This window comes from Urocitellus parryii, chromosome 5 (genome assembly GCF_045843805.1).
Source record: "Urocitellus parryii isolate mUroPar1 chromosome 5, mUroPar1.hap1, whole genome shotgun sequence".
Lineage (NCBI taxonomy): Eukaryota > Metazoa > Chordata > Mammalia > Rodentia > Sciuridae > Urocitellus > Urocitellus parryii.
This window is the reverse complement of record NC_135535.1, coordinates 97,625,179-97,639,052: the sequence shown is the minus strand read 5'-3', so window position 1 is coordinate 97,639,052 and position 13,874 is coordinate 97,625,179. Positions and strand designations below refer to the sequence as shown.

At 43.2% G+C, this 13,874-nt stretch overlaps 1 protein-coding gene across 3 annotated transcripts in view; it reads left to right on the top strand.

Moving 5' to 3' along the window:
• The window catches only part of Etv6 (ETS variant transcription factor 6), a 224,431-nt gene extending 212,449 nt beyond the window's left edge, over positions 1-11,982 (top strand). For all 3 annotated transcript variants that reach the window (XM_077798879.1, XM_026412111.2, XM_026412110.2), the window contains exons 6-8: positions 2,977-3,119; positions 4,489-4,589; positions 8,161-11,982. In XM_077798879.1, the coding sequence (XP_077655005.1) occupies positions 2,977-3,119; positions 4,489-4,589; positions 8,161-8,266 (350 nt within the window). In that variant the 3' untranslated portion in view covers positions 8,267-11,982. The remainder of the gene's footprint in view (positions 1-2,976; positions 3,120-4,488; positions 4,590-8,160) is intronic.
• Positions 11,983-13,874: the final 1,892 nt, after the last annotated feature.

The window sequence follows — 13,874 nt, the reverse complement described above, 5'->3', positions numbered from 1 at the left end:
CACACACACACACACACACACACAACAACTGGGTAATTTCTTTATGTAAAATTGTGTTAAAATGAATGCACTGGAGAATTCATTCTCATTCCAGAGGCATCCAAAGGTATCCTCAACTCTTTGTAGTACAGGTGATCCTAAATGTATGAGGAGACCTGGGAGGGGTTACATGCAAACCACCTTTGTCCTTCCTGACTTACTGACATTTTTATGATAATATTTGATTTTGTCAGATGTTTTCCAGTTGGATGGAACTATGGAAAATGAAAATATGCCTGCCATTTGATGGCGGGACAAAGAGCGGATAATTGAACCACAGCTCAGTTCTTGTCTTAGTCCATTGAGGGTACTGTAACAAAACACCAGAAACTGGGTGGCTCATAGATAACAAAAATACATTGCTCACACTTCTGGAGACTGGTTAGTCCAAGATCAAGCTGCAGGTAGATTAGAGGTCTGGTGAGGGCCCATCTTTTAGTTCACAGAGAGCACCTTCTTGCTGTGTCCTCTCATGATGAGAGGGCATGGGACCTCTCTCAGACTCCTTCTATAAGGGCACTAATCCCTCTCATGAGGACGGAGCCCCATGGCTTAACCCCCTCCCAAAGACTCACCTCTTGATACTATTACCTTGGGGGATAGGATTCAGCATGTGAATGGCAGGGGGCACTTGACATTCAGACCCTAGTAGTTCCCTGTTCCCTTTATAATGAAAGTGAGGCAGGACAGGGAGGTAGCTGAGGGGTAAAGACACAGTCTACTTCTCTGCTTTGCGTAGAGACTGGAGTCATCCTCTCCAAGTGTTTTAAAAACGAGCTAGATTATTCTGTCTGCAATAGTGTGGTACCGACTTCTCAGGGTACTTACACTGACACTAGGGTTGGTGGCCCGCTTGCTTCCCCCACCTCAGCCCACACTGGGGCAATAACAAATGAACCCTCAAGAAGGGGTGTGAACAGAGGAAGGGGCTCACCAGCTTCTGATGTTAGAATGGGGTTCAAATTCCAGGACTGTGGTATCATTGTTTCAAAAAGGATGCCACTTGTCTTTTTCCAAAACACAACAAATCACGCATCACATTAATTTTTAGGCAGAGACAATACAAAAGAAATGATACACTAAGGGATACTAAAAAGATTTACGGTCAATTTAAGCTTCATGGTAGTTCCTTCAAGGACCAAGCTACCTGGAAAACCCCATATTTTTTGCCAGTTCCTTCTGCCCTTCAGGGAGAAAGCTGGATTTCACAAAGGATGCACTACATGGTTAAACTTTGCCCTAGGAAGTCCTTAGGTTTTTACAGATAGGTACCCATTGTACAGCGTCTCTGAGAATAGAAGTCGAATCCGGAACTGTGGCCTGGCACAGGCTTTACAGACAATCAGAGCCTAGCATCGTGATGTACCCTGAGTGAGTAAATTACCAAGCCCTCTTGGCCCCAGCTTCCTGGCCTATTAAATAGGAATAGCAACAGCACCTGCCTCATGGTAGTGTAAGGGCCAAGTGGAACCACGCTCACAGAAGATTACAGTCAGTACAGTGCCTGCAAACAGCACCCAATAAATATTGTTGTTATTTTTATTACTTTCCTTTCACCCACATTATCACTAATACAATAATCCTGTAAAGTAAGTGTTGCGATTCTCATTTCATAAATGAGGAAATAGAATCTCAGGGAGATTAGTGGTTGCCTGACTAAATTCCCCTTGTAAATAGACTCTCTCCAAAGAAGGGTGACTTCCTGTCTCTGACATGTGAACGTGCCGACTATAAGATATTCCAAGTCTCAACTGGACATGCCCTTCCCAGGTGCGCCAGGCCAGGCCCTTCCCAGTGTACCAGATAGCACATTGTAGTGCAGGAGCCAGGAATTCAAATCCCAGTGACCTCTTTGAGGATTAGAAATAATACCTATACATGCCAAACACATATTTGTCATTCAGTGATCTTCCATTACCAGCTCTTCTGGCTAGGGCCAAAATCATACAATGACCACCTGGAAATGACACCTCTAATTCTCATCTGGAGGCCAGTCCTGCGTCATCTAAACCTAGAAGGTACATGTCTATGTCCACCTACCTATCAAGGCTCTGCTAGAGAACAAACCACATACCTGTACAGCACAAACCCAGAAAGAAACAGAACAGGGGAGGGGGGTGCATCCCATGTCTTCTCTTTTAATTTGCCACTCCACAGCCAAAAGCTTTGGCTTAGCACAGAACCAGGGCTGTTCTAAGTCACTTAATAAATATTTGTTGCCTGACTACATAATAAAACATTGGTTCTGCCAGTAGAGAATGGATTTTCTGCACCAGATTCCTCTCTACCATGATTCTAGTAAAGCAATTTTAAAGGTCTCCAAAGTGTGATATCCTGAGAGTTATCTATTTCTTTTTAAAAACCCCACGGTTATCACTGTCAGCATCACCAAGCTACATAGATTTTCACTACATAGGTTTGCATTGCTTTGGGGCCGTGTTTTGGCCCAGCCCAGTCTTCTCATGTTTATCCATTCAGTGTCTCCACCAACATCAAAAGAATCTTTTAACCTCACCATTTTTTAACACACCACTTTCTCTGGAACTTTAAAACATTCTTTCCACCTTTCACCCTGCTAGCCCGTTTGCAGGCATCCACCAAAGCCAACTCATTCCCAGGTAGAGCTTGTTCTATCTTTCAGTGAACTGTGTTCAAGTTCAAGTTCTGGCTATGACCAAGAATAAGTCTTTTCCTCATTCTGGGTCATGATGTCCTCATCGGTGAAAGGGGGTGGTGGGCCCAGAGGATCTCTAAGCCTCCAAAGGTCAAAGATCGTACTTCTCCAGCACAGTCTCCCTCACTCTCTCTGGACCATAGATTCTTCACTGTAGTTCACACCTGGCAAAAGTGATTACTGAATTCTTTTCTGATTTCTTGTTGTTCATGCCTCAACAGGAAACATTTTCAACGCTATTTTCCCTTCATTTTCCTCTGTAGACTGTAGACTGCTTTGGGATTACGTCTATCAGTTGCTTTCTGACAGCCGGTACGAAAACTTCATCCGATGGGAGGACAAAGAATCCAAAATATTCCGGATAGTGGATCCCAATGGACTGGCTCGACTGTGGGGAAACCATAAGGTAAAAGGGCAACAGATACTTGCTCTATGAACTAGTGCCCAAAAAAAAAAAAAAAAAAAAATGTGCATCTCTGGATTGGAGGGTCATTGTCTGTTCTACTTCCTAAGTCTGCCCATTATCATTTAGTTTATTCCTCATTGGAAGACAGTCACAAAGGAAGGAAATTATTAAAGATGCCTCTTTCCATGTTACTTATGCCAAATGCCCACTAACTCAGTAAATCTCAGTTTGATAGACTGCATTGTAAGTATCCCTCAGTGCCACTTCCCTCCACCTGGCCCTGCCACCCCTGCTGTCATAGAAACTAGGTGACAGGGAAGTGTTATGAGCTCTATGACTCATGGGGGACCTTTGGGAAGTGTCACTTCTGTCCTGCTCAGTTGGAAACTCCCATGTTCACAGAAGTCCATTTCTACATGGAAAAATATGTCTCTGAGCTGTAAAACCTTGTTTTTACAAGAAAACAGCGCAGCAAGTTTGCCCCACAGTTTTCCAAACTAGGAGGAAATGGAATTTACAAAGGAAGTCTTTTATAAAAAGGGAGACTGTTCCAATGTGCAGATCTAATAAGTGGAGAATCATGATCCAGGTCAAACAATACATAGGTAGATCTGAGGTCAAGCTGGAGGTATCCTGGTGGCACCGGGTGGCACAGCCTCAGCTCAGGGACCGAAAGGGCAGGGATGCACAGCTGAGCTCTGCCAGGCCTGCAGCCTCCTAAGAAGGCAGTCCATGTTCTGGCTGGGTTGAGAAGGACCTGATGCAGGCCATGACCAAATATGGCCAGGCTTCACTGACAGACACTTCAGTGTGTGAGTCACTGAGAAATACTTTCTGCAACTCCCAGATTGTACCGTGGCTCAAGGGCTCACCACCACTGTATTCTTGCTGCCACAGTAGGAATTTCAACAACAATAACAAAAATCTCTTCCTTAAAATTACAGACCAGAAACACATTTAAGAAAGGTCATTGCAACAAAAAAATAAATTCTATATGGGTCAGGAGGTGAAGGAGGACCCAGATTGGGAGAATCTTCAGGAAATCGCTGGGGCATAGCAGAGAGCAGTCTTGGAGGAAGGACCTGAGGGAGGTGGCTGGGGTTTTATTGGCCAGAGCTCCAGGCCTCTGACAAAGTTTGGTTCACCCTAAAGGAAAACCTTGGCCTCGGTGTATGTGAAAGCCAAAGGGAAGGAATAGGAACGAAGGGGTCTGGAAGGTGGCACGTTAGCAGGTAGTGTTCCCAAGCTGGCAGGGCCACGTGGACCGGCTGAGGAGTTTTTATTTTAATAGCTCCCCCAGTTCCTTTTCTGAGGTTCATTTCATTGTGTCTTTGTGCTTTTTTTCTCTCTTCCTCCTTTGAACAAACAGAACAGAACAAACATGACCTATGAGAAAATGTCCAGAGCCCTGCGCCACTACTACAAACTAAACATTATCAGGAAGGAGCCAGGACAAAGGCTTTTGTTCAGGTAGCACTTCCGTTTTCTTCCTTTCCTTCTTTTAGGAGGATATTGTCTTCTTTAAATAAGGGGGAGGAGGGAGATTGTGAAGATCTCTACCTGCCTATCTGATCCCCAAAGCCATTATTGCAAATATTACAAATTGGATACCAGGTGCTGGTTTGTTGAGATTGAAGGGGGGAAAAACCACTTTTTTATATTGATGTCTGGCCTCTAGTAAAGCCAAAACTAAATATAAACACAGTCTGACTCACCTTTAAAATAATGCAGTGGCCAAATAGTATTGTCTGGCTCTAAAGTCCAGTATAGGTATAGGGAACAATCCGAGTAGCCATTGTCAATGTCAAAGTAAGGAATTAAACCTGAACTTCCAGGTTCTCAGCTTCATAAACCAGGGTTTGTCAAACTGCAGGTCATGTCCCAGAGTGAGTCATGAAATAGGCTTAATGGGTCAGTCTCTGTTTTTTGGGTTTTTTTTTTTTTTAATGCAATAGAAAACAGGATAAGATAGAGATGAAAACATCAGACTGCATCACATGAAGAGTGACTGTTGATTCACAAAGATTTGGTTTCAGCCGTGTATGTGTGTGTGTTTGTGTGTGTGTGTGTGTGTGTGTGATGAGTCATGATGTAAAATATATTTCTTCTAATGCTTCACAGTCAAAAAAGTGTGAAAGCCCCTGCACTAGATATTCTTCTTTTCAGAATTCCCACAGCTAATGAGTTCCGGCCATGTATCCTACCATATAGATTATGATTTCAAGAATTAGAAAAGAAAAAGAAGGTATATGAAGGACCACTCAGGAAAGGTAGAAGTAGTCCCCCGACACGGTTAGTAATTGATGCAGTGGCATCAAGGATGTGGGAGAATATGCGAGCAACAAATATGACCTTAGGTTAAGAGTTTGGGCAAGTGGACAAAGAAAAGAGCCACAGTTGGGACTAGAGATGTGGATTTGGAGTTATCCATATACAGGTAGAAAATAACACTATGGATGAGCACATGAGCTCTCTGGGCTGGTGGTAATTATTGGAAAGAGCAATTAGGCTTTAGCTTTGAGAAGGAGTGGAAATTAAGGAATAGTAAAAATAATTGCAGTCTTCCACAAAAACAGAAAAGGCTATTCAAGAAATGAATAATGGAAGGATGGAATAAATACAAAAGAACCCTCCTAACTCTGGCTCTGTTGATATCTTCTCTCCATCTTTCATCTTAAACTTAATCCTTGGGTCCCTGTTCTTCCTACTCTATACTTTTTTCCTGAATGAATTGATCCCATTATACAACTTCATTTGTCACCTCCATTTTGTCACCAAATTTAAATCAAGCTCTAAAAATTTCCCTGAAATTCCAAATGTGCATGTTCAAGAGCTTCTTTTAACACTTTAAGGACTCCCTCTTAAATATCACATTAGATTTTCAGACATATTAAGAAAGAACTAGAAATTCCTCCCAGAATTCTTGCTATTCATCATCCGCATCACCATTCTTAATCCGTCTTGAAACTACAACTATTTTTAATTCCTGTATCTCAGTGAGGCATGGTACTGAATTGTCCATTCCATTCTGTGTTGCAGAGGCTTAGAAGCCTGGGAACCATGTTTCCCAGGATTTGATGCCACATGGTGCCAGGTTGGAGTCTACTACCAATGACAGGCTCTTGCATGAGATTGGGAAGGTAGAGGAAAGGCAAAAGCATTGTTCCTGCTTCCCTGGCAAAGGAAGCTGATGTCTGTGCTTTGAACGTTCCCACCAGGATTAATTCAGCAATCTCCTTCTATGTCTGGTCCACCATTCCCCTGCCTCCTGAATTCGTAATACACACTTCTGGTGTTCCTGTGACACTGATATGATTCCTTTTGCTTCAAGTACATATCCCTTTACCTTTAAAGTGCACATGCCCTCAAGGCCCGCCTCAGTTCTCCTACCTTTACAAAGCCTTCTTCAGCTCTCCCATGCTCTTCCTCCATCATTTCTTGGGTTCCCTTGGCCCTTAAACACACCTTGATTCCTATTTTTAATAGGTGTATGTATGAAATCCTTCTCCCCACAACTGGATCATAAGCTCCCAGAAGGTAGAGGATTGTACTTTATATAACTCTGTTTTATACCTTAGGGAGGGTTTCAATAAATATTTCATGACAAACTTGGTATAAAAGAGCAGAAGATTACTATGACAAAGTAGTCCAAAGGAGAAGGCGGTAGTTTCGAGAACCAAGTACAGCCTGTCTGTGGAGTTGGCCTAGAGGGATCGTTAGTGACTTCAGGATGTTGAGGGAGAAGTTTTAGCTAAAGGATAAAAGCAGAAGACTGATGCTACACATCACACTGCTTCAGAAGTTTAGCAATAGTGGGTAGAGAAGAAAATCAGTAGTAATTAGAAGGTTCGTAGGCTTCCAATAAAAGATTTTCAGCAAGAACAAAGAATAGTGCTATTAGTGAGGGAGCCACTGGTTATTTTTGAGGAAATGAGTGTTGAAAGCCAAACTTGCTATAAAATGATGGCTTCTTTACAAGATTTTTAGATATTAAAGGAATTTGGGGTGTAGCTCAGTAGAGCACTTTCCTAGCATGTTCAAGGCCAAAAAAAGTTAAAAATTAAAAATGAATCAAAGAAAAAGAAGTTTAGGTTTTGAGTGAAGGTAGATTTCAGTATGGACTGACACATTAAGCAGCTCTTTGATGATAAAGCAGAACACAAAGAATGAGTAGTGAAAGGAGTGAACAGGGTTCCTGATAAGGACAAAGCAAAAGATTTATGGGAAGACCTGAACGATGGTCTATGTAAGAAAAAGACTGGCAGGCTGGAATGGAGGGTTCATGGAAGTGAGCAGTGGACGATAAGATTTTCCTGGGTAGGAATGATAGAAGACCCAGAGAGGCAGGCCAGAGAGTACATCTTTGACTTGATACATCTTAGGCTTTTTGAACAAAGATGATGAGAGACAATGTGTGTTTTAAGGTAGTTTGTCTGCTGCAGGCAGTGTATGGAAAGGGAACAGCATGCAGACATGCTAGGGCTATAGAAGGAGCACTCCCACTGTAAGAACATTTATAACCAGGCCACCTTCCTGAACCATGTCAATCATGGTTGACACAGGCCACTGATGGTATTTCCAAGTGAGCCATTTTTTTTAATTTAATATTCAATTGTATCCTTCATGTTAAATTCAAGTTTTGAATACCATTCCCTGGCCCCATGGTCTGGAATAAAAATGGATATATGACTCTTGTGGGTCTTTGTAAAACCTAATTCTCTAAAAAATCAGAAACACAGACACATGAGCTGTGCCTGAGTTCCCTCGTGGTCCTGCAGTAACATGCCCCATAGGTCTGAAGGGTGCTGTCTACCCCACCCTAGTCACACTAGACGTTATAGTCATTTTGCCACTTTTTAGGCAATCAGAGGAAGGGGTACCTTTTGCTAATTTGCACCATGTTGGCATTAGCGTTTGGGATCAGCACCTCTCCAGCTACTGTAAGATGACAGGGCCTCGCTTTATGGGTTGGAATTCAGAAGTATAAAGATAGCTTTGAAGAAATGTGCTCTCTTGACTCCTCCATTTTTCTCTCCCAAAGGTTTATGAAAACCCCAGATGAAATCATGAGTGGCCGAACAGATCGACTGGAGCACCTTGAGTCCCAGGAGCTGGATGAACAAATATACCAGGAGGACGAGTGCTGAAGGCAGCCACACGCCACCTGGGTGGGCTGAGGTCCAGGGAGCCCCTGCCCACCAGGATCACTGGAGGCTTGATGAAGCTGGCGGGCTGAGGCCGGCTGGAAAGGAAGAGACCCAGCGATGGCAGGAACACTTCTCTTGCAGACCAAGAGGGACCCCAGAGCACCTTAGACAAACCACCCGGCAAAGGCGGGGCTGGAATTCTGGCGGAGGGCACGAGCCTGGGACTCGAGAGTCACATTTCCTTCTTTGGAATCTGTCCACCTGTAATTCCTCACCCTCACCCCTCTACCTGTTGTTAGTCTCATGGTGTTTTTGTTTTCGTTTTTGTTTTTTTAAGAACCTGCAGTTTGACTTTTCATCGTTCATATAAGGGAAGACATCGGAGGTTGTTTCCCTATGGAAATATATATCTATTATATATATATATTTTTTGCAAATCTCACAAAGTACAGCCAGCCCAGCTGGTCAGGAAAGAATACTTGCAGAAGGGATCAGGTTCCTCTTTTTCCTGCCACGTGGATCAGGTTTGTTTCTGTTGCAGTTGGGTCTTGGCTGAAAAAAAAAGAAAAAAGAAAAAAAAAAGATGCTTTTAAAAAATGATCACACGAGAAGGAGAGCTCTCTTTTTCATTCTTGCTCACCTTCCTTTCCTGGCTCCCCTGTGTCCCGCCCCCCCAACCCCTCCGCCTGCTGTTGCACTTCACATGCCTTTCAGCCGAGTTCAGTCTCCTGCAGAATCTTGGGGATTCTTGGCACCTAAATAGAATCAGTGACCTGGGTGCTTTGTGTCCAGCAGCCAAAATTAGACCCCTATGCCAGCATCTGGCCACCCATCTGAGGGAGGCCAGAACCCTCACTGATGCTGCTGTACTCCAGAAAGATAAGTGCTATTCCAGCAGGCCGTCCCCGAGATGACGGGGAGAACCAACCAGCTACAGCGTCAGATAAGGCAAGTTGTTTGGAAGGCCCCCTGGCTGCTTGGGATTAGCTTGCAAGTGTAAAGTTTCCTGGTCCCCACTGAACACAGAACATTTGTGAGGGGAGTACTCCAGAATGGAGTCCCAGATGCAGCCAGGGTCTGCCCAGCCTGGGCAGAAAGCAAGTTCCTCAGATCCATTACTTTCTCCTTCTTCCTTCACCGTTGTATTTCAGAACGGATCCATTCCTGGCTCTTTTTCACCCCTAAAAATAAGGTTGGTAGTGTCTTACAGAAGGAGGGTCGTGCCATCTTAGTACTTCTGCTGATAACAGATTTTAGATTTTTTTCTTCCTTTTCTAGCCATCCACATTAACTCTTCCATTATAGATTCGAATATCCAATTTTGGGAATACCATCTTTTTTAATTCAGAAAATTAGACCTGCCTTGAAAAGCACCCCCTCCCCATTCCTCCCTGTTTCCTTGGCTCCTCCATCGGGTTAGCGTCTCTCAGCTCTCTGAGGTACTTCTATGCTCCACCAGCAGCAGTTCCCTGTGAAGCTGGCAGGCCCCAGGCTTGTCCTCCTGCCATTTCTGAGTTGAGTTGGGGGCACACAAGCAAGAGGAATTCCCCCTAGGCCTTACTGAAAAGGATACCAGCCTGGGGTGGGGGGCAAATAGATGAACTATGGTTCACAAACACTGGAATTGAGGAGCCGATCTGGGCTCATTAGTCTCGCTCTGTCCCTGCCTCTTACCGGACCACAGGTGGCGGCCAGCCTCCTCTTACTGTCACTTCCTTCCCCCATTCTGCCTTCTGTGTGAGCCTAGAGGGCCTCACTGTGAAGGGTTCAGTCTCAATCTGCTTGAAGGGTGGTGTGATTCTGCTGGATTCCAGCAGCTGTGGATGTCTTTCAAGAGTGTTCAGGTGATATATTTTTCAGCCTCTAAGATGACTGGTACTATATCTCAAATGGCGAGATTAAGCCAAATACCTGGTGTGATCTGAAAGTCACCAAGTTTCAGAACTGGAGAGAAAGGATGGACTTTTTACCGAGGTTCTTGTATGAATATGAAAACAGACCAGGGCAGGATGTTCCTCTTCCCTGAGATGAGAACATCTCATTCTGGCCACTTGACCCAAGTTTCTGAACTCAGCCTCTTACCATTCCAAGTCTTACAGATGAAAAATGGAGGGAAATGCCTTTTTGCCCCCAAGGATTTCTGTATTCAAAGCAATACCTTATAAATATGTAAGACTTAGGATGACTTCTCCAGCCACTTGAAGTAGAGATGCTGATTCCAATATAATCTTAATTTCCCATTCCAACATTGCCAATAATGATTTTTCTCTTGATTCCCTTCACTGCAAAAGTCCTTGTTCTTTGAGAGAAGAGCTGGACAGTCCAATACCAGAGCTACAGTATTGACTTACTGCAGACCCTGAAGATTTCACATTCAATTGATCAAACCTCAGGGAATCGCCTAACAGACATTGTGAGGGATTCAAAGATGAACCAGGCACAATCCCTCCCCTGAGAGTTTAGATTCTACCTACAGGATCGTCCAGCATGAAATTTCTCAGTTCCACACTAAGGACTAGCAGTGATGAAAATTTCACCCCAGACTAAATTAAAAGTTCGTGTATCATCTGAATAGTTGGCCTTTCTCTGTGGCCGTCATGGGAACTCGTAGCCCACAAAATCTAAAGTCAGGAAAGGAAAATGCAGAGGGGCACTGCCGTGTGAAAGGTGGACACTCTCGCTCGTGTCTTGGAATTCCCTTTCCCCAAATCATGAGTTCATTGAGCTGTCTCCTTCTGTCAGAAGAGTGGTAGTTGGCTACATGGGTCCTTTCGAAGGTAATAACATGTCTCTCAGATGTGCTTGATCCAAGGCCACTTGGTCTTGCCCTTAGGCAGCATTGCCAATGTTCCAAATCCCATTTGGAGGTCCCTCACAAGAAAAGAGGAACTGATGGATTTTCTCCTTTCAACCATCTCTTTAAAATCCTCTGATCAAGGGCTGATACCTTATCCAACTAAAAATGTCCCTTTAGCTGAAATTTAAGTGGCTACAACAGAATTGGTCAAAATGACTAAATAACCCCCATGTCCATCCTTCCCTGCCTAGGCTCCAGCCCTGGATATGTTTTTGAAACATTAACTGCCATTTGCAGAAAGGAAGCCTGAGTATCAGAGAGGTAATGTCACCATATTGGAGCAGATAATATGGCAGGGACAGAATTAGGATTGGTATCCAGCTTGACCACTCCCCCATTTGACCCATTATCACCCAGGAAACTGAAGATAAGAGATTTGGAAAAACAGACAAAGAACAAAGGGTAGTTTTCTTTCCCTAAGCATTCGGTGCTAGTCAGAAGCTTTCATTCACTCAGTCTGCTCCTTTTCCGAGCATAAACCTAGAATAAAGGAAGTGATACAAGGAAGCCAGAGGGATGGGGGAGGGAGGGGACACCCAATAATCCCTGTGTTGTCAGAACCACAAAAGACTAACCTGATACTCTTTTGGCCCCATCTGCATCAACACTAAACAACTGCAAACTCCCTGGGTCTTTCACACATGTCAAGTGAACATTCTCTGTGACTACACCCACCTGCAAACCAGAACGAATCTAGAATGAATTTTTTTTTTTTTGGTCTAGTTTCTAATCTCTTGTTTATGAGGTGTGGGGTTTATAAGGGACTGAATCAAATGAATGTAACAAAAAAAGAAAAAAAATGCCTTTTCTCAGGGCCAGTGAGTTGCAAATAATTTTTAAAGAAAAGCCTATAATTACATCATCTCAATAAATTTTTTATAAAAAAAAATAGTCCTGGGTCTCTGTTTTGGATAATATGAAATGGAGTCAGGCAAGGTGCTCTGATGAGGTAAATCCTGTCTCCACTCAATTACAGTGTAAAGGGCAGTCACGGGTTTGCACTGGCAGGAAGCCTCTGTTACCGAGCAGTCTGCAGACAATCTCTAGACAAGTGGCACCAAAAAGGTCAGAGAAGATCATTCAAAGCTCAGCAGCTGCCACAGGTGGAAAAATTTCACCCAAAGCAACCCGGATCAGAGATGCCTGGGCCCTGTGCTGTGTGGGAGATGTCCCTTAAGGTGGTACCAGGACTTACAAGAGCTTGGTCCTCACATCGTAGCATTCTCCCCTTAGGGTCTGAGCCTACAAGGTACCAAGGGTGTAAATGTAATTACAATGACCTGGAAGTCACCTAGCTCAGAACCAGCCCTATGCTGAAGGTCTCAGCCACAGAGGCCACTGATCAGCCAACCAGTGGGCACTGAGAATTTCAAGATCAAACACGGTGTGATCAACTATCCAGAACTATCCATCTGCCATCAGAGGAAGGCAGAAACGAGCAGAGTAGGAAAGGGAGAAAAACTACATTGCTTTTTAGCACCTTAGATGTAACTTTGGAACAGAAGAGTTTGAAATCAATGGTCTCAGAAAATGTTGTTAGATTATTCCTATAAATGGCCCCAGGTACTCTGTATCCCTTGACGACAGATTACTGAAATTTGGCCTTCTATTCTGTATCATCAGAACACAGTGTCAAAGAAGAGTCTAGATCCTGTGGTGCCAAAAATGCATTTGAAGGTACTATTTCTAATAATTCATCATTAGAATCAATCACCTGGGGATTACTAGAAATGCAAATTGTCAGTTCCCACCCCATAAACTAAATCAAAAACTTTAAAAGTTTATGTATAATTAATTCAAATACATAAATAAATAAGAAAATTTTAAAAACTTTAAAAGTGGGGCAAATCTGGTTTTAACAATAACAGATTGTTAGCAGTCTGTTTTAACAAGATCTCCAGGTAATTCAGATACACACTAGAGTTTGAGAGCCACTGCTATCAATCTGCTCATATTAGTATAAAAAAAAAAAGCATATGGCATTTTAAACAAGTACTCAGAATAATGGATGACAACCAATTTGCATTAACCCCACCCACAGACAATAATGCTACATTTTCCTAAAAGTAGATACTCTGTCACACACCAAGTCTTCATCTTGTTTCCTCCAAACCTTTTAAGCAGTTTGCTATAAAGATGAGCTGTTTTAAAGTGTAACTCAAACAGCTGACCTGCCCTTGCAAATTACAGCGCAGCAATTTATCCACTTATGCCCACTTATCTGCCTAACCAGCCTGATCTAAAAAGAAAACTAAAAGGACCATTCTCATCTGCTGAATGACCTTGACTATCTGTCCCAGGAATTATTAAGCAGAGCTTGGATGAACATTTAGCCAGCGTATTTGCAAAGGACTCCAAAACCACTAGAGGAGACCAGCATTTTGCAAGCCTAAAAGTGCTTGCAAATCACCTGGGGATCTAGATGCAAAGCAGATTTTGCTTCTCCTCTTGAGAAAGTATGGCCAGAAGATCTGTTCTTCTACCCTACTCTCTGGGTGGGGCTCAAGAGTCTACATTCCCAATAAGTTCAGGTGGTGTGAATGCAAGTGGCAAGAGAGCAAATAACCTCCCGTCAAGCCCTGAGATTCTGACACCAACACAAAACGTAAGCCTTTCTCTTTGCTGTAGTTTCTTGAAAATTCCTTCTTAGAATAGTCCTTAGGGTCAATCTTGCTGTCCGACAAGTTTGCTTATTCTTATTTAGGATAGAAACGAGTAAATGCCATAGTTAAAATCTTTGCCAAATAAGGA